The sequence below is a fragment of the Enoplosus armatus genome, chromosome 10 (assembly GCF_043641665.1).
Source record: "Enoplosus armatus isolate fEnoArm2 chromosome 10, fEnoArm2.hap1, whole genome shotgun sequence".
Classification (NCBI taxonomy): Eukaryota; Metazoa; Chordata; class Actinopteri; order Centrarchiformes; family Enoplosidae; genus Enoplosus; species Enoplosus armatus.
The window spans coordinates 9,995,865-10,021,375 of NC_092189.1; the positions used below are offsets into that span (position 1 = coordinate 9,995,865).

General features: G+C 42.2%; 2 protein-coding genes across 2 annotated transcripts; both read left to right on the top strand.

Annotated features, from left to right (window-relative positions):
• The first annotated feature begins 941 nt into the window (after nt 1-941).
• On the top strand, nt 942-13,696 carry nsd1a (nuclear receptor binding SET domain protein 1a). Its single transcript, XM_070913799.1, has 23 exons — nt 942-1,038; nt 1,666-2,537; nt 2,967-3,108; nt 3,268-3,440; nt 3,522-5,382; nt 5,574-5,698; nt 6,376-6,607; nt 6,801-6,904; nt 7,028-7,087; nt 7,190-7,411; nt 7,539-7,631; nt 7,748-7,871; nt 7,991-8,191; nt 9,185-9,364; nt 10,426-10,582; nt 10,682-10,887; nt 10,995-11,107; nt 11,212-11,481; nt 11,578-11,694; nt 11,818-11,959; nt 12,088-12,194; nt 12,326-12,530; nt 12,849-13,696. The coding sequence occupies exons 2-23, from the start codon at nt 1,683-1,685 to the stop codon at nt 13,694-13,696; spliced, it is 6,537 nt and encodes a 2,178-aa protein (XP_070769900.1). The 5' UTR covers nt 942-1,038; nt 1,666-1,682.
• A 1,849-nt stretch (nt 13,697-15,545) lies between these two features.
• On the top strand, nt 15,546-21,172 carry slu7 (SLU7 homolog, splicing factor). Its single transcript, XM_070913221.1, has 15 exons — nt 15,546-15,640; nt 15,903-16,071; nt 16,765-16,918; nt 17,014-17,094; nt 17,209-17,373; nt 17,766-17,831; nt 17,956-18,087; nt 18,251-18,348; nt 18,442-18,509; nt 19,102-19,241; nt 19,580-19,741; nt 19,834-19,935; nt 20,053-20,130; nt 20,228-20,350; nt 20,436-21,172. The coding sequence occupies exons 2-15, from the start codon at nt 15,911-15,913 to the stop codon at nt 20,613-20,615; spliced, it is 1,710 nt and encodes a 569-aa protein (XP_070769322.1). The 5' UTR covers nt 15,546-15,640; nt 15,903-15,910; the 3' UTR covers nt 20,616-21,172.
• The last annotated feature ends 4,339 nt before the right edge of the window (nt 21,173-25,511 follow it).

Sequence of the window (25,511 nt, forward strand, 5' to 3'; positions counted from 1 at the left end):
GTAACTGGATGGTCTTTGTTTGATCTTCAAGGACTGGCCCACTGCAGCGAGCCTATTGTGCGCTCTTAAGTTTACGTGTTTGTGGATATGCGGCCATTTGATTTACAATACGCGCATCAAATCCTTATTAGTGTTATATGAGGGCGAGTTGGAGGACGACCACTGGGGTTTTTCATCGGAACAAAACCCGTTTTTTATGCACGCTTACAGCCACACTGAGTCCTTCTTTATCTTGTTTTCCTGAGCGCCTAGCGGCCTGTTTCCTCATGTCAGAGGACTCTGTGAGGAGGCAACATGGCGCACGGAGTTTGGTTTGACCGGAGAGGCCGTGTGGCTGTTTGCGCAATGCCAACATTTCGTTTTGTCGATCTCCCTGCGCCACACACAGATACACAGGCCTACACCAGTCAGCAGAGTCAAGCTCAGAAACAATGGGGCAAAATACTAAAACAGGTCATTCATTCGTTTGCGGTTATTATGCCATGTAGCTGTTGTTTTATACCAATGACTATTAGAAACTTCACCTGTACGTGCATGTGCGCGTGCATGTGCGTGTTTGTGTGCGTGCGTGCTTGTGAGTGTGCGCGTGCGTGTGTGTGTTAGGAGGGTGAGTGTCACGGCCCTCTGCAGACGGGGGGTTGGGTAGCAGTGCCGATTGGTTGCTGCTCTACCAACACAGTCAGTCTGGGCTTGTTTTAACATAACCGGGGGCACTTCGACAGCAGGCAAAAATCATGTAGTAAATAAGCTGCTGTGGCTGTTAGGGGACCGGTTATGGCACACTGAATTTCGCCGCTGTATGCTGTTGCAGCGTAATGGAGATTTCCTTGTTATTTTGTATTTAAGGTGACAGTTTTTAAGGGGCCGCCGCTGATGAGGCGATGAAGTGCAGAGAATGAGAGCTGTGCTTTGGCCTACTACTAGTGCTGCTGCAGCTGGGATTGTGCAGATCCGCTTTCACAAACCGAGAAAACTACTCGCTTGGTGCCACATTATCAAACATCCGCTGTTGGTTTCACGGTGACCGACCTCCAAATGGTGAGTTTTTTCGCGTTTTTCCACGTGTTGATAGTGTTATGAACTTACTCCCGATCAGCCCTTTTTTGTGAGTTAATAGTAGCTTCCTATGTCGGTGTGTGGCTGTAGCTTGTTTGTGTGAGCCACTCACTGTTTCTGTGATGGCTCAGTGTCACCACCTCCACTACAGCCTCAGCGCTCCTCCATTGACTGTACTAGTCAGCGATCGTCATGACCCACAGCCATCAGACAAAGCGGTACTATTTTCTGATAGTTTGTGAATGAAATGTGTAAAAGCGGTTATGTTCTGTGTTTTGTCTTGTGCCGTCCGACCGGCCTCTAGTATGGAGGCCATGCAATGTCGGCTTATTAGTGTGTGTGTGTGTGTGTGTGTGTGTGTGTGTGTGTGTGTCTTGTCTGTGTGTGTGTGTGTGTGTGCACAGTCCATGGCTGGCATGCTCCTTTATATGTTTCTGTCGGACTCGATATGATTGCCGCTCTATTTCCGCAATGTTTTTATGTGTCTGTCAACATGCTTTATTGTATTGTACAGTATACAAGCCTCAATAACGCCCACAGATTATAGTTGATGAGAAACTTAAATGGCACATTTCCCTTATCTAACCTGGCTCTTTGTTTATTTGACAGGATATAGCCGTGACAACATGAATCAGTCATACAGACCGGCTGTTAGGGTAGGCTCAGTGTTTGGCTCAGGCCAGCCAGAGCTGAGGCCCCGCAATGGTCTTGTGAGCACTTCCTATGGAAACCAATGTGGCATTGTGAGGCGTGGGTCAGACCAACCGTCAGCCATGCAACTTCCATCCTCCAGCCTCAAACAGCCAGCTGTACTGGGGCACAACCAGCCAGACCGATCTCACCGTTACAGCCCGCTGAAGAGGCTGCAGGACCTGAACACTGTGGTCAACAGGCCTGACCTGGAGAGGGACCTCCATCCTAGGAACCACTTACACTGTGCAAGCCCAATCAGTGATGATGATGCTGATGAGTTTGAGGCACCGTCAGTCCAGCTGCCTCCTTCTCCAGGCAATGATGACATGGAGCCCTTGGAGACTCTGCAGGACGTGAACAGAAATGGCTTCTCCCCTCACAGTCCTGACAGCTTGGAGCGCTGTTCTCCCATCCCCAATGGCTACCTGCATTTTGAGTCCACACTGTTTGACAGCAGTGACATTAAGGATGAGGCTGAGGAGGCAGAGCACAGTAGTAGTGAGGAACTGGCGCCTTTTCACCACTCCCCAAAGTTGAGTAAGGACCGAACTGTTACTGATAGTAAGACCACATGTGGGTCAGTGGTGGATAAAAGAACGTACAAACCTACTGTCTTTAATCTGATGTCCAAAACTATATCTGAACTCAACCCTACACTAAGTCCCAGCGCACTGCCGGAAATCACAATGAGAGATGGGTGGAGCTTGGATGAGGAATCAGACAGTGATGGTGAACTTACCTCTCCTGTTGACCCTGGACTTATATCACCAGCTGGCACAAACTCTAATGTGAGTCTGAAACACCCGGAATACGTACTTTATAACCTTTGCACAACCAAGGCTAAATTATGTTGTCAGAGTTTATCTTAGTTATGTATTTCCATGGAGAAAGGCAGTAGGAATGCACATGCGTCAAAGTGATACTTCAGTACAATTTTATTTTACGTGGACCACATACCCGCTTCCAGCTGCACCGTGTAACAATGCCTTCAGATATGAATTTCACCATGTATATGGAGCAAAAGTTTTAAAATAAGAACACAAAACACTGGAATTGAATAAGTAATTAATGCAAAAGAGGATCTTGTCTCTTAATCTGTTATTATTCAGAATGTCATTTCAATCATGGCAGGAATATTGATTTGCTACTAACTATATGATATACAGCGCTGCTGTTTTCTGCATTAGATATTAAAGTATTTTCATTGTCCTGGTTAGTCCAACAGCCCAAAGAAAAAGCCTCCTCCTGCAGTGAAATACTTGGAAGGGGACTTGGTGTGGGCTAAATTCAACAGACGGCCCTGGTGGCCCTGCCATGTCACCTGTGACCCAGATCAGGGGACCTACACTAAGATGAAAGGTGAGGTGCCATTCATAAAGAGTAGTGAAGGTGAGAGGGTTTGATTTGAATATGGATTTTAATATCTGATTGTTTCACACAACTTGACCTTTATCTGACAGGTTAACACCTATCAAAGGAATTATACTGTTTGTGCACCATTATTTTATTGTGTTTCAGTTCCCAGTCCCCGTCCTTGTCGGATGTATTTCCTGGAGACGATTGGGGAAATTATAGAAGGTGCCTGGGTCCCAGGGAATGTCATTCTTCCTTTTGAAGGAGGCCATCAGTTTGAAGACCTACCTGTGCTTAGACGGAGAGGGAAGCAAAAGGAGAAAGACTACAAGTATACGGTAAATTCATGAAATTACTTGAAATATGTCATATAATCTTATTGTGAACATTATTTTGAATGTTATTTCTGTTCTTGGCAGATACCCAAAAGTTTACTGACTGCATGGAAAGTCAGTGTGGCAGAAGCTGAGTATCTGCTACCAGATCGACAAAGGAATACTGAAAGCGTGCTTTCAATATCTATCAATGGAGAGGAGCGCGTGCCCTGCCCACTCCCTACTGAAAAGCCACAGGAGGCCCCCACTGTCTCTGTGGACCCTGGTCGATCCCCATCACCCAATATGGCGCCCAATGGAAATGAACCCCATCTCATCAAAAACTCAGCTGCAGTTCAATCCAGCAAGAGCAAAGCTTGTAAAAAGAAAAAGAAATGTTTGTCAGACATATTTGGCCATATAGTTGGTGGATCAAAGGAGTCATCTACTATCCCAAACATGGCGGATCAGTTTCATACTACAACTCGTGCACTGAAAGAGGAGCCAAAGGACTCACCTTATGCAGACCTGGATTCAATTCCAATGCTGCATCGTCCTAAACGCACAGCAATGTCTCCAATACAGGATATAGACCGATTGGTCCAAAAAGAACAGGGTTCAACAAAAGCTAAAACAAAGTTAAGTGAAAAAGTGAACCATCCCACAGATTCCTGTGATTCCTCTAACCTTTTTTCAAATAAATTGACATCGAAAGATACAAACTCTGAACAGAGTTTTGGCAGCTGTAATGAATTGTCGCACAGTTCAACTGAAAAGCACTCTATGAATCTTCCTGCCAGCAGTCGTCTGATGACGAGGGCTCTGAAAGCAGAGGAAGAGACAGATCTCAAAGATGCACTGGCCTCAAGCCAAATCTCAACAGATGCCCACTGTAATGATTGTCCTGAGAATACACCTACTAATACACCCATCAAAACTGAAACGTCTCCTAACTGGGAATCACCCAGCAATGCATCATCCTCTACAAATCACAACTCTCCAAAAAGGCGCGCAAGGAAGCCTGATAAGAAACAAATTCGTAATGGCTCACTGATAAAGTCTAAGTGTGTAGGCTCAAGTCTACCCACTGTGCAACCTGTTAAGATCAAAACTGAAAACATCCCAGATCTATCGTCTTCTTCTTCCCCGTCCTCATCTCTGTCTCCAATGGATGCTTTCCAGGATGCCAAGGAACTAACGTTTAAATCTCTTGTGAAGGAGGACAGCAGTGACTCTGAGTTGACTGTATTTCGGCCTCATTCCAATTATAAATTCAGTACCTTCCTGATGCTTCTGAAAGACATGCATGATACCAGAGAAAAAGAAGGTAAACCCCTGAGTCTCCCGCCATCACCGGTCCTGATCAAGGAGGAACCCCTGGTCATCCCTACTTCTACAGGAGGAGACCCATCCAAGGGCTCTTGTGATGGTTTCGCTCAAGGGATCAAAACAGAGAATGGGCGGTCAAGGAAATCCACAACACCCCAAAACAGAGCAGTGAAAACCAAGAGTAGGACTAAAGCTATCATGACCGCTGACACCTACCATTGTGAAGACTTTCCTGTTCACTCTCAGATCGGGAACTCAGACAAGCAGCGCCGAAAACAAAGACTACCTGCCAAACTGAAACTCGGCATACCTGGCCTCTCTTCGGACCTGGTTGACTTGGCTTACGGCAGGGAGTTTGTTAGTGGCCACGCTGACTTAGCTGATCCTGGGTCTCGTCCTCCAGTCGCTGCTGATCCCCCGGCCAGCTACCTCGATAAGAACTCAGGATCTGTAGTGGCTCCAAAGAAGCGCTGGCAGTTGGTTGAGGAGGTTGCTGAGAATAAGGGTGAAGTTATGAGTGAGGTGTCTTCTGAGATGAATGGCCCTTACACCATGAGAGCATCACCGGATCTTGATCTGGGAGTTGAGAGGCAGGAGGAGAATGACTCGCAGTTCTCAGAGACAAGCAGCACAGCAGGTAAGACACAAACTGCTGCTGTAGTTTGTCCACTGAGATGGTAAAATGAGTAAGAAAGTGTTATACCTGTATATTTGTGTTGAGTCACCTTTTCTCAAAGATTTCTTCTTGATCTACTGTTGCATGGATTGTACATATTTAATATGTTTCTTTGGATGAAAATGTAAATGTACTTTATGGTGTTTTTGCAGGGCATTCAGAGAACAAACGTCTCCGTAAACCAACTAAAAGGCTCCTGGAGTCAACTGAGGCGTATGAACAAATATTTGTCCCAAAAAAGAAATCAAAGAAGCACACCTCAGAATCTTCAAAAATGGTAAGACGTTCCTCTTTCTTTTAGTTACCTTACGATACAAATGAATGGACACAGCAACAAGTGATATAAATGTCAAGTATCTTTTTTTCACTTGATCCTAATATATATAATATTATATATAAGAAAAACATTAAATATCCAGTGGTGTAGGCTCTTAAAGTATTTTTCCACATCCTGTGGCAGCCCACAGTATATATTGTGTTTCCAGGTAGGAGAATATTCTATATTGTGTACATATTGTGTATAAAAGGTATGCCCCAGTCCTTGATATTACAGTACATTAAGACATTTTGAAACCCATTTCAAAAGGACAGACATACTGTATATCTGGCAGATTCAGCCGGTCGTCTCCATTGCCCTTCTCTGTAAACATAAAACTAATCCTTGTACTTTCCGAAGAATGATCGAAATATAGATTAATTGGAATAATTGCATACCATAATAATCGCACCATTCTAATTTTGTCTGTACAAATAGGCTTATCGTTACATCAGTTATGGTCTTCTTGCCAAGTTATCAAGATGTTATTGTAAATAGCATCTTGATAGACTTTTCTTCTCAGGAAAACATAAAATATCACTGGAACATGTTACTCTGTAGGTAGGTAAACACAGTTTCAGTTTCAAACTATATATTTGATGTACTCAGTGATGCTTCGTTTGCATGTGTGTACACAGCAGACATCAGGGATGACAGAACTCCGTGATCACAGCACCACAACAGGAATGATTACCTCAGCCTCGCCCTCAGCCTCGTCTCCTGGAGAGCCCACAGAGGGTCCGTCAGAGCTGGAACAGAGTCCATCTCAGGATGAGCTTTCTCCTGTAGCACCCTCAGTATCTCCCGCCACAACACAATCCCCCGTTGACACAGAGGCAGTAGAAGAAACTGATCTACCTCCGGAATCTGGTAAATAAGAATAAGTGTGTCTTTTCATGGAATATTATGTCCAGGCCAGTATGTTGCTGTATGATGAAAAATAGACTGGTGTCGCTGGACAGAATATTTAGAATATTTGATCATGAAAGGACTTTTTTTTCTCCCTGACATGTTATTTTTATATTTGAATAGATAATGCATTATTGAGGTATTTTTACTTCAGACACAGGGTTATTAATTCAAGAAAGAAAGAGGCCGAGGAAGCTGTCGCACAAGGTGCTGGAATGTACCATAGAAGAAGTGTCTGTTGCTCCTACAAAGAAGAAGGTATGTTGGGACTTAGACAGCAATGGACAAGTGTACTAGCCAGCTATCTTTGTGAGGGGGAAAAACTAAAACAGTGTTTTGGAATGGCATCGGAAATGTTGAATGTATCGGTTTGTTTTCTAGGAACCAAAGCGACAGACTGGAATTACATCAGAGGTGAAAGTTCTAGTCAAGAAAACTCAGGTACTACAAAAGCACAATCACTATCTTCATATCCCACCAAACACTGTGATGCTAAAAATAGATTTAACCATCCTAAACACAATGCAATCTCACATTGGATAGGTTGGATCTGTAAAGAAGGAGAAGCCTGTACCCAGCCCATCCTCTCCCCCTGCTGCTGCCCCCCAGCACTCAGAAAGCCAAGATCTGCTTGGGGCCCGCTCTCCAAACAGACCTCCTAGCCCCCAAGGATCTAAGACCCCCAAGCAGGAGGTAGAGATGGAGGCCTGCAGCACTGAGGGGAAACAAAATGTACACACTGGAACACTGACTCCCAGACCTGAGGTGTGCATGTTGTATTGTTCAGCTAATGAGTCATTGGTCGTCCATCAGAGAAAAATAAGCTGTAGTGTTGCATCCATTGGTATAACTGTGTGCATGAGTAACATTATCTCTTTATTCATTTCTGTAGGTGCTGTCTGTTGGTTTAAATGACAGCCTCTCTTCCCAAGTGGATGTAAAAGGGAAAATAGGAGCTACATCCTTAAAGGAGAATGTCTGTCAGGTGAGATAATCTACCAGAAAGTATATATTTTTAGCTTTGTATGGCTTGGCTAGGCTTTGTAAAGGGTAGACCATTAGCATGTTTCTTATTGTGTGTTTGTGTGTATGTTTGTGCAGGTGTGTGAGAGAACAGGAGACCTGCTGGTGTGTGACGGACACTGTTATGGAGCCTTTCACCCGCAGTGTATTGGCCTGTCAGTGGCTCCCAAAGGAAAATTCCTCTGTCGTGAATGCAACACTGGTGGGTATACCTTGTGTCTGACACAGTGCTGAAAGCAATCTGTCACTGATCATAAAATATGTGTCCTTACATACTTAACAAATACTTACATTTGAATATTTTTTTTCTGTTGCTTCCAGGTGTCCACACATGCTTTGTGTGTAAGAAGTCTGGTAATGGGATAAAGCGCTGCATGATACCACTGTGCGGGAAGTTCTACCACACCGACTGTATACTGGCGTATTCAGCCACCCAGCCACATAACAAAGGCTTCCGTTGCCCTCTGCATGTGTGTCTGTCCTGCCACATCACCAACCCTCTCAACATCTGCAGCTCTAAAGGTAATCTCCATCCTTTGCCTGTGGATTTAAACCACATAATATGATAACTATGACATGTCAGAAATGGTCCATGATTTGAAGCCATGTTGATTTCAGACCACATACGTATCTTGATTTATTGAGCTAAGATCTGGGAACCACAGGAGTACAGTTACTGTCGTGTGATAGAGAGTTAAGTCATTGTCATATTTCTTGAAAATGGTGCTTTATGCTCCTGAATCAACTTGGCAAAAATTATACTGCCCTGATTTATTTTTTTTACCTGCTTAGCAACACCCCTCAGCATCATCCAAGTATACTGTCCTGAAAAATGGATCCATATTGTTTTTACCAAACTCTGAACCTGTTATCAATGCGTCACTTTGGTGATCATGTGCCAATTCGCGTAATCTCTTTGTTCTAAACCAAAATCCATGGAGCCAATAAAAGACTTCAGTTGCTTGAGGTTTTCTGCTATCTGCACACCAACTTGAGTCTGCCACACCAACTTAAGCATCTCCTCTAAACTCATTATTAAAGGGCTCTCAGTTTCGTGACCGGCGATATCAGGATTTGTTTTAGTGATTCAACTGAGTGACTCACTGTTTGGAGCAGTGGGCTGTTTGAATAAATTGAGAGCTACAGCTGATATAGTGGCTGAAAGTGATAACTCTGCCAAAACACATCCTGTTTCAAAGATGTTGTATGAACAAAGCATCTTGGGCTACTGGCACTGTTTCTAATGACACATGAGCAAAGATGGCAGTTTGAGCTGGCTCTGTAAAACACTTGCCACTCAGGATTTTGGCTCAGTTATCGTGTAACCATGGACATCCTGTAAAAAGTCAATGTATGTCACTCAAGGTGAAAGTGCATTTAAAGCACTCCATAAAGTATTAGTTGGGATGAGAGTACTGTGTGTCGTTGGTTTATTGTTACAAAACTTAAATTAAATTAAATGTCCAGATTTGCATGGATTAAGCTGTCTTTGCTGCTCCTGTATTTCTACCGTAGGTCGGTTGGCTCGATGTGTACGCTGCCCTGTGGCCTATCATGCCAATGACAACTGTATGGCAGCAGGCAGCTTGGTGCTGGCAAACAACAGTTTCCTCTGTCCAAACCACTTCACTCCCCGCAAGGGCTGTAAGAACCACGAACACATCAACGTTAGCTGGTGCTTTGTCTGCTCTGAAGGTAAGCCTGGTCTTGTTTCATGGTTATTTTACTACTATGATTGAGATAGAGTTAGTACCTCTGGGATGCCGGCTTGATAGCTGCTTTAAGGACAGAGAGTAGGGCAAAGAGTGTTCAGTCCAAATAAACTTTAATCACTTTTTGGGCAAATACAGGTCATGGATGAGCACAAGGCATTGGTTTGGATGTTTGGGTGTGTATGTGTGAGGTTCTAAAGAAAACAGAAGAAATAAAATTACAGTATTAGTCTTCAATAAAATGTAGTTTCATTTATACATTAATAAGTATAAGTAGTAGTATTTAATAAAATAGACTGGTTAAATTAAACCTAAGCATTCTGGTTTATGCATGAAAGAAATTAGTGCTATCTATGTTACAATCACTGGAAATACTCTATTGCTGTCCAGAATGAACAATTCTGTGGTCAACAGAGCCCTCCTGTGGACAAACAGCGTAACTGCAGTACTGAGAACGGCCACATGGCAAAACACTGCAAATGTGATAAGGACCTGTACTTATGTACATTATTAGTTAATTATCAAAGTATTGCCAAGTTACCGAAAACACTCGCTATGAAATGCGTATTCCAAAAGTATGACACTCCTAACATGAAGATATAAGGCAAAGAAAGCTATATTGAATACACTTTTTCCCAACTGTCTCTATGTTTCAAATGTTAATAAAAAACCATGAAAGTCACTGCTTTGGGAAATGCACCGTGCTTTATTCTTCGGGAGAGAATCAATTTTAATGGCCCACCCTATTTTCCAATTAAATGCTCCCACTTGGCATGTTCATCTGTAAAAATAGCTTTCTCTCCATTTTGTGTCTGCCTCTGACACCCAGGATCTTAAAGGGCCAGGCAATACAATAGCTTGATTTTCCCTGTTTGTTTCATATTGTTGTAAATTCAGAACATTAATTAGACAAAATAAGCAATTTTCAGACACTATGGCCACTTTTTCAACATTTCATAGACCATTCAATAAAAGATAATAAGCAATAAACAAACTAATAAAATTACCTAATCAATGTGTTGTGTATTTTGCTTTGATTTTTAGGGGGCAGTCTGCTGTGCTGTGAAGCCTGCCCTGCTGCTTTCCATCAGGAGTGTTTGAATATGGAGATGCCTCAGGGCAGCTGGTTCTGCAATGACTGCAAAGCTGGAAAGAAGCCTCGTATTAAGGACATACTGTGGGTCAAATGGGGTCGTTACAGGTAAGGGCACAGCATTGCCTTCCCCCACACACACAGCGGCTCTAAGCAACGGCTAATATGCCGGTATTTGTGTTTCTGAAACCTGATCTAACTCTTTAGGTGGTGGCCAGCAGAAGTCTGTCTGGCCAAAGATGTTCCAAATAACATCTTGAGGATGAAGCATGAGGTGGGAGAGTTCCCAGTGCAGTTCTTTGGCTCCAAAGACTTTGTGTGGACGTACCAGGCCAGAGTCTTCCCCTACATGGAGGGAGACACTCACAACATAGAGAAAATGGGAAAGGGTGCCGATGCAGTGTACAAAAAGGGTATGTGCTTGTGTCCATCCATTGTGTATACTGTATCAATGATGTATTCCTGCTTTTGATGTTAATGTGTATGTCGTTTGAGTAAAGATCATGTTTTATCTTTATAGCTCTGACTGAAGCAGCAGAGCGGTTCAGAGAGCTCCAGGCAGAGAGGGAGATGAAGCAGCTTCAGGAGGACAGAAAGAATGACAAGAAACCTCCTCCATACCGGCACATAAGGGTACTGAGAGGCACCACATACTCACTCATTTGTGCTTTTCTAGCCTGACGAGAGAGCAGTTCACTGAGATCCACGGTTTTAAAAAAAATGTCTCCGTCTCTTAGGTCAACCGGCCAATTGGGAAGGTGCAGATCATTACTGCGGACCTGTCAGAGATCCCACGTTGTAACTGTAAGGCGTCTGACGAGAACCCGTGCGGCATCGACTCCGAGTGCATCAACCGCATGCTGATGTACGAGTGCCACCCCCAGGTGTGTGCGGCGGGGGAGCGATGTCAGAACCAAGCCTTCACAAAGCGCCAGTACACACCTGTGGAGATTTACAGGACTCTGTCCTGTGGCTGGGGTCTACGCGGTGTGTCGGACATCAAGAAGGTATGTTGGAGGAAATGTGTGAGTGGAATGCTCAAGTTAATGTCATTAACTCATTGATGTCGTTAATAATCTCGTTGTTTTTCTGCTGCTTCTCAGGGAGCCTTTGTGAGTGAATATGTTGGAGAGGTTATCGATGAAGAAGAATGTCGAGCCAGGATCAGACACGCCCAGGAGAACGACATCTCTAACTTCTACATGCTTACACTGGACAAGGTGATTCTGAGCCTGATGCCCACAAACACAACACTCTGTATATGATGCAGCTTAGCAACACTACTTGATTCATAATGTAGATCATATGCTTTGTGCAAACCAGTTTGTATTTTGTCATTGCAGGACCGGATCATTGATGCTGGGCCCAAAGGGAACCAGGCTCGCTTCATGAACCACAGTTGCCAGCCAAACTGTGAGACTCAGAAGTGGACTGTGAATGGGGACACCAGGGTGGGGCTGTTTGCTCTACAAGACATCCCATTAGGTTTGAGTGACCTCCTACTTCTCATTTTGGTGTTTTGTATTGTGTAGGATTAAGAATGCAGATTATTTCATGAATTTACAATCTGCACATCTGAGCACAGCATAGATATAATACATCATGTACTTTAGGAGTGGAGCTGAAGTTCAACTACAACCTTGAGTGTCTTGGCAATGGGAAAACTGCCTGTAAATGTGGAGCGCCCAACTGTAGCGGCTTCCTGGGTGTCCGGCCAAAGGTAAAAGCTTACATTTGAACAGCTTCGGCGCTGTACGAGCACGCTTTCCCCCTTCAGATGATCCTCTGACCATCCTCGCATAAATTTACAGCTTCAGAGCAGAGCTTGTAACTTTTCTTTTCCATGTGCAGAACCAGCCGTCAGCTGAGAAACTGAAACTAAAGGAAGGGAAGAGGAAGGTCCCCATGAAGAAGAAGACCAAGCAAGAAGTGACCAAGGAGAGGGAAGACGAGTGCTTCAGCTGTGGTGACGGGGGCCAGATAGTGTCCTGTAAGAAGCCCGGCTGCCCGAAGGTCTATCACGCTGACTGTCTCAACCTGGCTAAGAGGCCTGCAGGCAAGTAGAGGTGGAGGGCTGTTACTGTTTATGCTTTTCCAGCAACCTATTTTAGATGACCAATATTAGTCTAGTTATGGTGGAATGTAAAATTTGAAAAAAATGTCTTATTATGATGTTGGATGTTGGGATTTTCAGGAGATTTTGACAAGATCACTATGATCTTAATAAGAGAGAGTTGTCGTTCGGCAAAACTAAGTGATTTATTATTAAGAAATCGTATTATTGGCACCTTCAGCCTAAAAAAAGAAATTTAATTAATTAAACCCCCCCCCCCCCATTTTCTTAACTTAGTAATAACCAAGATCTTGTTTCCAGGGCGATGGGAGTGTCCATGGCACCAGTGTGACATCTGTGGTAAAGAGGCCGCCTCGTTCTGTGAGATGTGCCCCAGCTCGTACTGTAAGGAGCATCGTGAAGGCATGCTCTTCATCTCCAAGCTTGACGGCAAGCTTTCCTGCAGCGAACATGACCCCTGTGGGCCTGACCCGCTGGAGCCGGGGGAGATTCGTGAATACGTGCCCAACATGACCTCCGTGAGGCCCGGGGCCATTGCTGTGCCTGTCACGCTCTCACTGGGGCCAGACTCCAGGAGAACCAGCTCTTCTCCCATCACTTCCACTGCTGGCCAGGCTGAAACAGACGGGCAGGGACCTCCTCCTCGTCTCTACATCAACACAAAGACTGCTACCTCGAGCTTCATCCCCTCCAACAGGTCTTACTCCACAGACAGGACTGAAGGGGATGCGTTCTCCACTCCCACCTCTTCCAGGGATGAGAGAGAGGACGGTGAGGTGGAGGACGGGGAGGTGTGCGGGTTAGAGGTGGAGGATGTGGAGGATGTGGAGGACGTGGATGACGATGTGGATGACGATGATGATGACGACGATGATGACGACGACGACGACGACGAAGAAGGAGCAGAAGAGGAAGAGGATGACATGGAGGAGATGGAGATAGTGGAAGATGAGGAGGAGGAGGAGGAGCTGCTGTATGGAGGTGACCTGCTGGAGGAACACGACAATGACGACGAAGAGGAGGACGAAGGAGGGGATGTGTATGACACTTGGGGTGATTATGTGGACGAAGATGCTGATGATGGAGAGGTGGAGGGGGAGGGGGAGGAATTGGAGGAGTGGGGGAGGGTGGAGGACGATGACAAGTGACTCAGTCCATCTATTCCTTCATAACTACTCAGCTCTCAATAGGCATTCAAAGGACTAAAACATTAGTAAAAGACTGAGAGAGTTTGATATTTTGGTACCTACTTGAACGCGACACTGCCTTCACTTTGGTACCGCGTTGCCTTCTCGTCCCCAGACTGCTGGACTGACAGTGGGGGTGTGTACTGGTGCTAAGGCTCGAGGACTGATTCAGTCCGTCTCTTTATACTTCTGTCGATATGTTTATTTGTGTCTGGTGCTGTTCTGTTCTTCTGTTCGTTCTCTCAACATTGTTTACATTTTTTTGGCCTTTTTTAATGTTCGGAATATAAGAAAAAGGGTGAGAAGTTTCACCTGACCAGACTGTCATCATAACGCCATCTTAAGTTGTTGTTGTTGCGGTCTTTAACCTTGTCTTTCTAATTACAAGAGTGATCAAAATGGTGTTCTCACTGGTCCATGTTACAGTCAAGCACAACAACACCTGCCTGGTGCTTCTGAGGAATGCAAAAATAAACCCACTGGAGTCATCGAGGCTTTAGTTGATTCTTCTCACTACAATAACTGCCTGCTCTTTTTGTGATTTACGGTTTCTATCAATTCATCCTTTTTTCCCCTTAAACAGGTAGGTCAGAGCTCAGGATCGGAGGTACAGAGAAATAAAGTAAATGTCAAGACATTCTACAATCTCTAAATGCATCACAGATATAACTAACATTTGTTTTGCATCCCTCGCTGTTGTTCCATTCACTAAGTTAGAAAATAAAATCAAAGTACTTATTCACTTGGCATCCAGTATTTTGTTCACTTACAGTCACATCTGGCATAGGAAATCTTATATATATATTTTATATCTCATGTTGCAAGGCTTTATTTAAGTTAGGTGCCGCAGCTTGAGCATGTACATGTTTGATCAATAAGAAAGTTGTTTCTTCTAAACTGAGTTTTTTGGTGCTCATTGAGCTTCCTATATCCTATTTTCATGTTTCATTATTTTTCTTATTGAGGTCTCCACTACAAATGATGTCAGAATTTTTAAATATATATCTCTGTAATTTCTTTCCCATTAAGTAACTAACTAACTTGAAGTGAGGTGTCAAATTGCGATCTATTTTCTGCCGATTGCACACACACATCATAAACCTTGCAAATTTGTTCCTCACACTGTATGTGTTCAGTTTTTCTATGCTAGAATACTACCTGGCCCCAGATTTGCTGTGGGAGGATTTGATTAAACACATTCATTTAGGAATTTGCCACATGATAAGCCCACATTTTTAATTCAAAGGTTGTAAATCAGACAGGGCCTCAAGATCCGCTATCAATACTAGTTGATACAAAGTCCCACCTTAGGGACCTTGTATCAGTTGTTATTGTGCTTTGGTGTTGCATATTCCCCAACTAATTTTCAATTCATTAGTACAAACCAGGTGCTAATGACACACAGGGAGCCTGGAGCTTTCCTGGCCCCTGGAGTTCTGTGGCCCTAGGCTAATCGCCCACTTTGCACTGTTGGTAACTCAGCAGGGCAAAGTGTGCCCCCTATTTACGGGTGTGAATAAAACATCAGTTACACTTCAGAAGTGTTGTGAAAAAGAATAATAACATCTCTTGTACCACGCCAAAAGAAAAAGCACTGATTAGATAACACAGTCGTGTAAACAGCAGTGTCCTTGCGGTTGAGGCGGTAAATCGTGGAGACTAGTGCGAGCAGGAGCAGCGGTGTCCACTAGATGTCGCTCTGTTCAGCAATGACGTTCCATTGGTGATTTCAACACCACAGAGGAAGAAATGACGTGACGTAGTTGCAGTTGATGTGAAATGGCGACGATCGTGTGTTAGTCAAAACACAACGGAGGAGCTCAGACATTGAGCAAGATACAGAGAAAATTTACGTTTTTGCAAAGGAGAAAGCAACCGCAGTGGTATTTGTTGGACCTTACCAAGGTAACCAAGTTATTTATTAAATAAATGTATAAGATATAAAATACTTCTTCCACGTTGCAGTCACTCAGCTGGCAAACAGCTAACGTTAAAGTGGCAATAGTTTTAACTTTTATTATTAAGAACAAAATGCACTCACTGCTGGGTGAGCACGACTAAGACGACGAAAGGGAGACTATATTCAGGACCGATTTGTTTCTGCGAAACACGTCGTTGTGTTACTCGGCTGTATTGTAAGCTTAACGAGGTACGTTTCTGGTGGCAGGTTCAGTCATGACCGAGCAGGCTACCGTTGGCGTTAATGTTAGCTCGGAGGGGATCGTGGGCCTGGATGAGCCCAAGAAGATGACCAGGGAGGACTGGAGGAAGAAGAAGGAGCTGGAAGAGCAGAGGAAGCTGGGAAACGCTCCAGCTGAAGTGGACGAGGAGGGGAAGTAAGTTTATGTCTGCACAGAGAGTTTGGTAGTGTCTGAAGAAACGCTCCAGTTGAGCGTACAACTTATGTAAAAGGTCTAACTAGTAGAGGCCAGTGATGTAAAACCATTTCACCAAAGTATACACCAGCACTTTAATATTGCACTTCCATAAAGTTGGGGTTAGTCACAGTCTTAAAAAACACAATGCTCAACATCAATGTAACCGAGGCTGAGACAGTCAAAGTTGATTATTATTCAAGGAAATAAAACCCGTATTAAGTGGATCTTGTTCTATGTTTTCAATGCACAGTGTTTTTGACCATTGCATCATCTTTGCCATCATACAGCCGTCTTAAGTTGATGTAAACGCTCGCAAGTCATAAACAACATTTACCACCCTTCCTATATGACGTGAATGAGGCAAAATGTCATGCCCCCAGTGTGTAGCGCAAGCAGTCTGTTATACATTTTTAGTTTCCAAGTCGAAGCTGAGATAATCCTAAAGACGTCATTCAGGTTATTTTCTCAAACAAAGGTCCTCCAAAGCCTCAGAAGACATTTGACAACTGTTTTCATAGGCTGAGTGGTACTTCCCATGATGGGTTAACTGATTTTCATGTGTAGAAACGGTGGAGTGCCCCGTTTTATTGTCATATTTACAATGAAGCTACTGTTGCAACATGAATGTGAACCACTTACTTTCTTTTCCAGGGACATAAACCCTCACATCCCACAGTATATTTCATCCGTACCATGGTACGTCGACCCGTCCAAAAGGCCCACACTAAAGCATCAGAGACCACAGACTGAAATTGAGAGCCAATACTCATCCATTGGAGAGTGGTACAAGAGAGGAGTGCAAGAGGTGAGGGTGAATCAAGTTAATCAAGGGAGTTATTTTAATGTAGCCATTACAAATTAACTATAAAGTTAACAGCTCAATTTCATTTCTTCAAACAGAACTCTGTCCCCACTAAATTTCGTAAGGGAGCTTGTGAAAACTGTGGTGCCATGACGCACAAGAAGAAGGACTGCTTGGAGGTAAAATGGATCTTCCAGTAGAGATGAACTTTCACTCATTTCTAATCCTGAACATGATGACAAGATGACAGAAGACATTAAATAATGTTAACCTCTGACCTTTTGTCTCATCAGCGACCCAGAAAAGTTGGGGCTAAGTTCACAGGCACAGGCATAGCTCCAGATGAACACGCTCAGGTACACCTTGACTTGGATTATGATGGGAAACGGGACCGCTGGAACGGGTATGATCCTGAGGAACACCAGCGCATTGTGGAAGAGTACGCCAAAGTAGATCTGGTAAGCAGTCCAGTGGTAAATTAAGCTTGGTTCAACTGTGTTTACTTTGTTTGGATTGTTGAGAAGAAGAAAAACAAGACGAGATTCAATTCAAACAACCTATACAACAGATACGGGTCAAATTTTGATATCTGGCAACCCAAAATCTCAGATTCTTACAAAGCCAAACCTAGCAAACGTAACTCAGGTAACTGATGCTTATGTACCTGGTATGAAGACTATAAAAGATAAACTACATGATAGAGAACACTTGAGAATTGCAGGTACTGGGACACAAATCAGGTGCTATAATATCAGGTTATAAATCAGGTTGAAAACACTGCATTGTAACCCTGTTATCTACTTCCCGTTTACTACACAAATCTGACTTTGTATTTGTCTCTGCTGCTCAGGCCAAAAGGACACTGAAGGCACATAAGCTTCAGGATGAGTTGGCCTCTGGAAAACTGGACCAAACTGTAAGTGTTCGTAATATCAAGAGTGTAATAATAATGGCTTGTGTTGTTGTCTCATTTAAGAGATAAAAGGCAGCCTCTTGTCTAGAAGACTTAACATTTAATGCTTTGAATCCTTTCCATGCAGGAGCGGGAACACGACAGTGAGGATGAGGATGAAGATAAATATGCAGATGACATCGACATGCCTGGTCAAAACTTTGATTCCAAGAGACGAATCACAGTCAGGAATCTGCGTATCAGAGAAGACACAGCCAAAGTAAGAGACACATCTGGAAACAGAGGACCGTTGCCTATTCTGAATTACTGTTTTACTCTCTTCATTCTAACTGTGATGATACTTATTTTTCTGTGGTGGTGTTAAAGCTGTTGTACTGTTACTAACTCAGAGATGCCCAACTTCTCATGTCTGTTTCTCACAGTATTTGAGAAATTTGGATCCAAATTCAGCATACTATGATCCAAAGACTCGTGCTATGAGAGAGAACCCGTACTCCAACACCGGCATGAACCCTGATGAGTAAGTGACTGTATTCTTACTTCTTTTCTGTAAATCTTCAACGCTCCTCGTTGGCTTACATTGAAATCATTTTTCAACTGTTTCGTCTGACAGAGTGGGGTATGCTGGAGACAACTTTGCTCGCTATTCTGGGGACACCATCACTATGGCTCAAACACAGTGTAAGTCACCAAGACATTTCCCTGCTCTCTTCAGCCCCTCACCACCTCCTATAACTCTGCACAAATCAGAGTTATAGGAAGTACATTTTTACCACTGCAGTGAAAAGTGAGTATAGTCTCTATTGGGATTATTGGTACATCACTGATGTAAAAGTACAGTTGGTAGCATCAAACCTTCTGTTCTTGAGCAATGAGGCATTTACATAAGGGTGTGAAGTTTAAAATAGTACATTAAAAATGAGCAAGAGTGGAAAAGAAGACACATCCTGAAATATTTCAAATGCTGTAGTCACAATTTCTTTAATCTGTAGCTGCCAGAGTTTTAGCTGCCTGGTAAGTAAGCATGGCCAAGTTCAACAATCTCACTATCAAAGTACTTGTGCATATCGCCGCAGCACAGCAACTACTGTTCTGATAAAACATGGTAGATATGAGATGAGACTCCAAAGGCAGGATTGACCACAGTTTTGTAATAGATTGTGTATTATGTATTGTGTATAAATAGATTATGTTCACTCTCAAACAGTTATGTAGCATGTATTAGTACCATACCTTGTAAATAAACAATAGTCGATGCTTCATCTTGTGACAGTGTTTGCCTGGGAGGCCTATGAGAGAGGCTCTGAGGTGCATCTGCAGGCTGACCCCACCAAGCTGGAGCTGCTCCACAAGTCCTTCAAGGTCAAGAAGGAGGACTTTAAAGAGATGCAGAGGGATGGCATCCTGGAGAAGGTACACAGCTGGCATCCTTTTTTGTAGCAGCAGGCTGTTAATTGCATGTCACACTGCGCAAAATGGGTCTAATAAAATCTAGGCCACAATCTGTGTCAGACGGTATAATGTCAGCTTTGAGGCATGTCAGACTGTTCAATGAATGCCTGATGAATGGTAGTGTATATAAATAGAAAAAAATATGCAAGCAGAGACATGTTGAGGTTTTCCTTTTTTATACATTTTCTTTTTTTTTTTTTTCAGCCCAAAAATGCACGGGCTTAATCATTCATGTAGACTGAAAACCTATGACTTCACTTACAACTGATGATGTTTGTGCTTTTGTGTGTGAAAATCAGTATGGAGGTGAAGAGCACTTGAATGCACCGCCTCGGGAGCTGCTGTTGGCCCAGACGGAGGACTATGTGGAGTACTCTCGTCACGGTGCTGTACTGAAGGGGCTTGAGAAGGCCGTGGCTCGCTCCAAGTATGAGGAGGACGTGCTCATCAACAACCACACTGTAAGGACGGCAGAACACACAGCGGCCGCTTTAGGAAAAACTACATTTTGTCACATTTTGTTCTTATTATATGAAAAATTTCTCTGTTTTAGTGCATTTGGGGGTCCTTCTGGAAGGATGGCTTCTGGGGATACAAGTGTTGCCACTCCATGGTCAAACAGAGTTACTGCACGGGAGAGGCTGGAATTGGAATAGTAAGCAGATGCGCTAACAGTGCTCAAATGCTCTGTTTGATACACACAGTAAATCAGTTTTTGTAAATTTAAATTTTGTAACTTACATATTGTTTTTGTTCACTTCATAACCTGAAGAACAACACAGACTGTGTCCCGTTTGAAGAGGGACTGACCGAGCCTCAGGAGGAAGAAGAACCTAAGACTCTGCTGGAAGTAAGTGACGCTGTTAATGATCATATGGGTGTTTTTATTGTCGGTGAACATTCAGATCTAATTGTATGTTTGTTGTGTCAATGTTTTTAATCCCCAGATGCATCGAGATAAGCTGATGAAAGAGAAGAAGAAGAAAAAGAAGAGCAAAAAGAACAAGAAGCACGGCTCTGACAGCAGTGATTCAGAGGATGAAGAGAAGAAGAAGGAGAAGCTGAAGAAGGTAAGATGGCAAACAGTGGTTCTGTGTTCATCCATCTTTGGCTAATTTCACTGTGACTGACCTCAAACCTGTTTCCTGCGCCCAGGCACTAGAAGCAGAGGACAAGCGGGTGAAACATGTAGAGACAATAATGCAGCTGGACGAGAGGAAGAGGCCGTACAACAGCTTGCTGGAAGTGAAGGCGCCCACTGAGGAGGAGATGGAGGCCTTCCGCATGAAGCGCTGCCGGCCAGATGATCCCATGGCTTCCTTCCTGGGACAGTGACCTCATCTTAATCCCCGCTGATTCCCCTAAACTCTACCAGAGCCGCTGCTCGGTGGAAAAAAAATTCTCAGACTCATAAAACTTAGAGCAGGAGCTGGTGTAGCGTTTTGTTCATTTTCATTTTGCACACATTTTATTTTTGATGCCACAGGTCGATAGACAATAGGAGAATAATGATGTGTGCTTTTGTTTGTACTTAATCAGATCTTCTAAAAATGTAGTGGAGCCACCCTCAGTCAACAGTCATTTGAGGACAGCAACTACTTTTAGTGGGATTAATGCATCATTTTTATAATAAAATATATATTTGTCTGAATACTTTGTGTTGTGTAAAATGTTTTTATTTTGTTTGTTTTTTTAACCGAGACAATGCACATTGATTAACATACACACTGTAAATGTGCCAAAAGGCTAATTTTCAACCTTTGCTCCTTGGCCAGATGTCAAATGAAACATTTCATTAGCCATATGAGATACTGCTCATTAATAATGGATGGGGATGTATTGTATGACATGGAATGAAAGTAACTGAAAGAATAAAAGATAAGTTCTCTCTTGCTATGATTTTCAATGAAATAGATCTCAGCTGCAGTGGATCAGTGTGCATTCTGTGCTTCTTAACTTGCTTCACAGATGGCATTGCATTGGTTGCAAATCTTGCAGTTAACTTGTAGTGTTTTGCAGTGCTTCACTGGCTTTTAATATTGAATACATTTTGGCACTGTCACGCAATTTGAACATGGTTCCAACTCTTTTTCATTCTTTGTCTTCAGTACAGCATGTGCAGGTCAGTTATGAGACTTTTGTGTGATCACGTGTCTGTTTTTTGTTTTGCTAATAGTGTCTCATGGAAACTTGCTACGCGACAACCGGTTATGTATTTTCTATTCACATGGTTCCAGTTAAAGGTGAATACAGTAGATTGCTGAACACAAGGGGCTGCCTCACCCAACAGCTGGAACATTTTTATTAGTCTTTCAGCTCTCAGCTCTGCATCACATCCATAAACATAAACACGTCTGGCAATATTCCTAGTGTATTTTATACACTTCTGCAGACCACCCTGTTGTGCTTGTCCTGATTTTGCACTTGTAACTTCAAAATAAAATTATTTTAGTATTTAAAATGCACAAAGTTGTAACTTTATCATGATTATATATAATAAAACCTTTGTTCTATACGTTTTATCATGTCTGTTATATAACGTATATTTTCCCACAGTAGGAGTTTGTGAACAAGTCATGCGTCACCACTTCAGCTGTGCAATACTGTTGCACTGACTTGAATTTAATGACATCATGGTGAAAGTATTTTTTGGCACTGTACTTGCTTAAACAGGGTGGATGTTATGGACTGTGATTCACTGGGCTGCACATTTCTCTGCAACACTCCTCTTGAAGAAACTATCTCATGCGATTATTGCAAAATCATGTAGGAAAGTTTGTGCACTCTGATGCAGAAAAAGGACTTGGATAGAGCTGAAAATGCCCATGGGTCATAATTCCTCAACTGGTGAGTTCTTTCTCTGTGTTTGTGATTTAAAATGTCTGCTACACTCCCTTTGAAAAAATATGTAAGCGGCACTCTGTGCTTTGATTTAACCCGTGCATCAATGACGTATCATATTTCTCATAAAGCATTGAGTCATAACATGAAAGTGACCACAGCACTTAGATAATAACTGTTTACATGTTTTTCATGTGATTCTAGCTGTAGATGGTCTGCATGAAATCTGCCTCCACTCTCCATTTCACTCTCATTTAACTTGGCAGATTTCATGTTTTTGTTGACGGACATTTGAATCATCTGATTATGACTGATGTGTATTATTTGATACTAAACATAAAAGGAATCTTTTCATAAAATGATATACAGTACAAAGTTGTCACGTATGCAGTGTTCCAGGTGGATAACTAGCAGATGTTGGGGCTCCATACTGATAAGACTCATTATAGTTTGGGAGTCTCCCTTGGAATGTGGGAGTTATACGATAGAGGTCTCTTGTCCTTGACCCCTAGACTGCTGTCCAAATAACTCGTATATCATAGGTTTTGGGGTACTGAGGGACACTAGGGAAAGATAAGTTTATAGATTTATGAGTTATAATAGGACCCTATGTATGCCTAAATGTATAAAGGACGAGGTTGAACAGTGTTCGAGGCAGCAGTACTGATTCGGCTACGGGTGCTGTCCAGGTTAAGATGCGCATGCCTGTTGATCCTGATCTTTGATGCAAATAAAGAATATTATGTGAAAAGTCAGTATCAGCGGAGTCTCCTTCCATCATCAAATCATCGCCTACATCTGGGGAATGAAGAAGAAATTAACGACAGAACTTGGCGTCACGAACAGGATTTGATGCATCCGAATTGACAGCTTAACCCACGAACTACCACATCAAGACGTCAGGTGAGGTTGGTTCGTTTGGTTAGAGCTGTTGGTTGCACTAATAAGAAGAATCTGTGTTGATGTGGTGGTGTGTTGATGGTGAAAGTGAGACTCTGTCTAAATTAATGTAATACTAAGGATGTAAAAGATAGAAATAAGTGAAAAGAGAAATAAACGGTAGAAGAAAAAGGAATAATGTTTAAGGAAATAGCTATATGAGTAACAATAAAAGTGTGCTAAAATAACCATGCAGTCAGATTAATGAAGTACAGGGCCCGTATTCTTCTTTAACAGTCAGACATGTGTAAATTTAGACATTGTGTGAAAGTTAGCTTTGAATAGTCAAATTGGTATTGGTAAAAATAGTAAAATTAAGGATCCTGGGCCCAGGATAGATAGTTAGATAATTGGTTAAAAGAGAAATGGTTAAGAGAAAAATGGTTAAAAGAGAAATGATTAAAAGAGAAATGGTTAAAAGAGAAATGGTTAAAAGAGAAATAGTCAGTAAGATAGTTAGTTAAAAGAGAAATGGTTAAAAGAGAAATAGTTAGTAAGATAGTTAGTTATAAGAGAAAAATGGTTAAAAGAAAAATGGTTAAAAGATAAAGTGAAGATAGAAAATAAGAGAAGATAAAGATTAAGAAAAGTGAAAAGAGAAATGAGAAAAACATAAGGGAATAAGTTCAAGCGCTGGGGGTGTGTTTGAGAGCTCATGTGTGTGTGCTGGAGGATTTTTGCTGCTGGACAGTCTGCCTCTATGTGTGTATGTTGTGTGTGGTATGGTAGTGTGTGTGTGAAGCTGTGGAATGTTTTTTGTAATGTGTACTTGATATATATGTAGTAGAATTTTTTAGACATATAGGTTGTGATTGGCTGCAGGAGATTAACAATTCATAAGGCAAGATATTTTTGTTGATACAGTGTTAAAAAACCAATGAGCTCTTTTCGAAGGGACTTTATAATGTGATGAAAACATGAGCCCAAAAAGGAGGACATTTACAATTGTATAAGAGAATGAGCCCATTCAGGGACATTAATAGTTTGATATAATTGTATAAGAGAATGAGCCCATTCAGGGACATTTATAGTTTGATAATATAATGAGCCTCTTTGGGACATTTTATAAGAATAATAATAATAATAAAAAGATATGAGCCTTTGCTAGGTCTGAAGACCGGCAGGGACAGTTTGTTTGCATAAACACTGGACAATAATTTGAGGAGTTAAAAGGGAAAGAAAATCTCCTGATAAAAAGTATTAAAATGTGTTTTTCTGTGGTTGGTGGATTGTGCAGAAAGTAGAGGAGAAGATTGGATGGATAAAGGATAAATTCTGTATTTCGGCTGTTGATTGGGAAGATATGGTTCTGGCTTTTGAGTGTACCTCGTCTCTGTCTTTGTGCTTCATACACTGAGTTAATTTTTCTTCAGGAGAGTTGGGCTGGATGTTCGCTCCCCGACAGTCAGTGTAAACTGGAAGTCTTTGTTACTTTCAAGAGGCGGAGAAAAGAGTGGTGTCTCATTTTTGAAGGCGGCTCCTTCTAAAAAGAAGAGAGCAGTGAGTGAGCCCCCCACTTTTTTCTTTTTCTCTCTCTGTGTAAAACAGAAAGAGAAAAGGGACAGAGAACTGGAGGTCACGCCACATTGAAATTATATTAAAATACTTATTCATTAAATTCATAAATTGATAAAAGTATGTATGAATATAATGAACTGTGATACATTTAATTAATTAAAATTGTTTAAAGAGAAACTCTTATAAAAATATACTCAATATGACAGAATAAGATAACTTGATGGTAAATAGAGTGTGCAAACTTCATTGAATTATTCATTGGCAGATATACAAAGAGCAAGGGTAAGAATAAGACATTGAAATTGTTGTTTTGTTTTCTCTTTTTCTTCCTCTACCCAACTATGAGGGTATGAGAGTGGGGGAAGACAGGAGATGGAAAGTGTTTGAATTTGGACCCTCCAAGAGACAGATGAGAAAAACATCTGGCAGTTCTTCACATCCATCAAGGCTTGCGGATGACAGCATGTGTGGATCCTGAATCCAGCTCAATCAAGGCCAGTGTATTTATCCACGAACTCTTTTAACAAATATCTGTAGTCACCTACATACATATACACTCACTTATAACTAATATTATTTCAAAATAGTCACACAACATTCCTTTTCAATTATTGGTATTTAGTTTGGGGTTCATAAAATACATTTAGGGGATATATATATTACACTTGAAGGCTTGGCAACGGACTGATCAACTGATGCATTTAATCTAATAGTGGAGTAGTATTGATTTAATTACTTATTTGTGAACGGTTGATTTGATTCAAATGCAGTTGAAAGCTGCAGAAGAGGATTTCATTGTCTGAGCATGATCTTGTTTGATTTGAGTTAAGATTAAGTGTTGAAATAATTTGGCAATTTAAGATTTTGTTTTTGGACCACTAAACCTTTGGTTTCCTTTGAGGTTGGCAAATTCAGTAGTTTTTTCTGGATTGT

Coding starts and splice junctions, on each gene's coding strand:
- nsd1a (XM_070913799.1), top strand. CDS start 1,683: ATGAATCAGTCATACAGACCGGCTGTTAGGGTAGGCTCAGTGTTTGGC. Junction 3,441..3,521: donor AGAAAGACTACAAGTATACG/GTAAATTCATGA, acceptor TGTTCTTGGCAG/ATACCCAAAAGTTTACTGAC. Junction 6,905..7,027: donor TTGCTCCTACAAAGAAGAAG/GTATGTTGGGAC, acceptor TTTGTTTTCTAG/GAACCAAAGCGACAGACTGG.
- slu7 (XM_070913221.1), top strand. CDS start 15,911: ATGACCGAGCAGGCTACCGTTGGCGTTAATGTTAGCTCGGAGGGGATC. Junction 16,919..17,013: donor ACAAGAGAGGAGTGCAAGAG/GTGAGGGTGAAT, acceptor TTCTTCAAACAG/AACTCTGTCCCCACTAAATT. Junction 17,095..17,208: donor AGAAGAAGGACTGCTTGGAG/GTAAAATGGATC, acceptor TTGTCTCATCAG/CGACCCAGAAAAGTTGGGGC.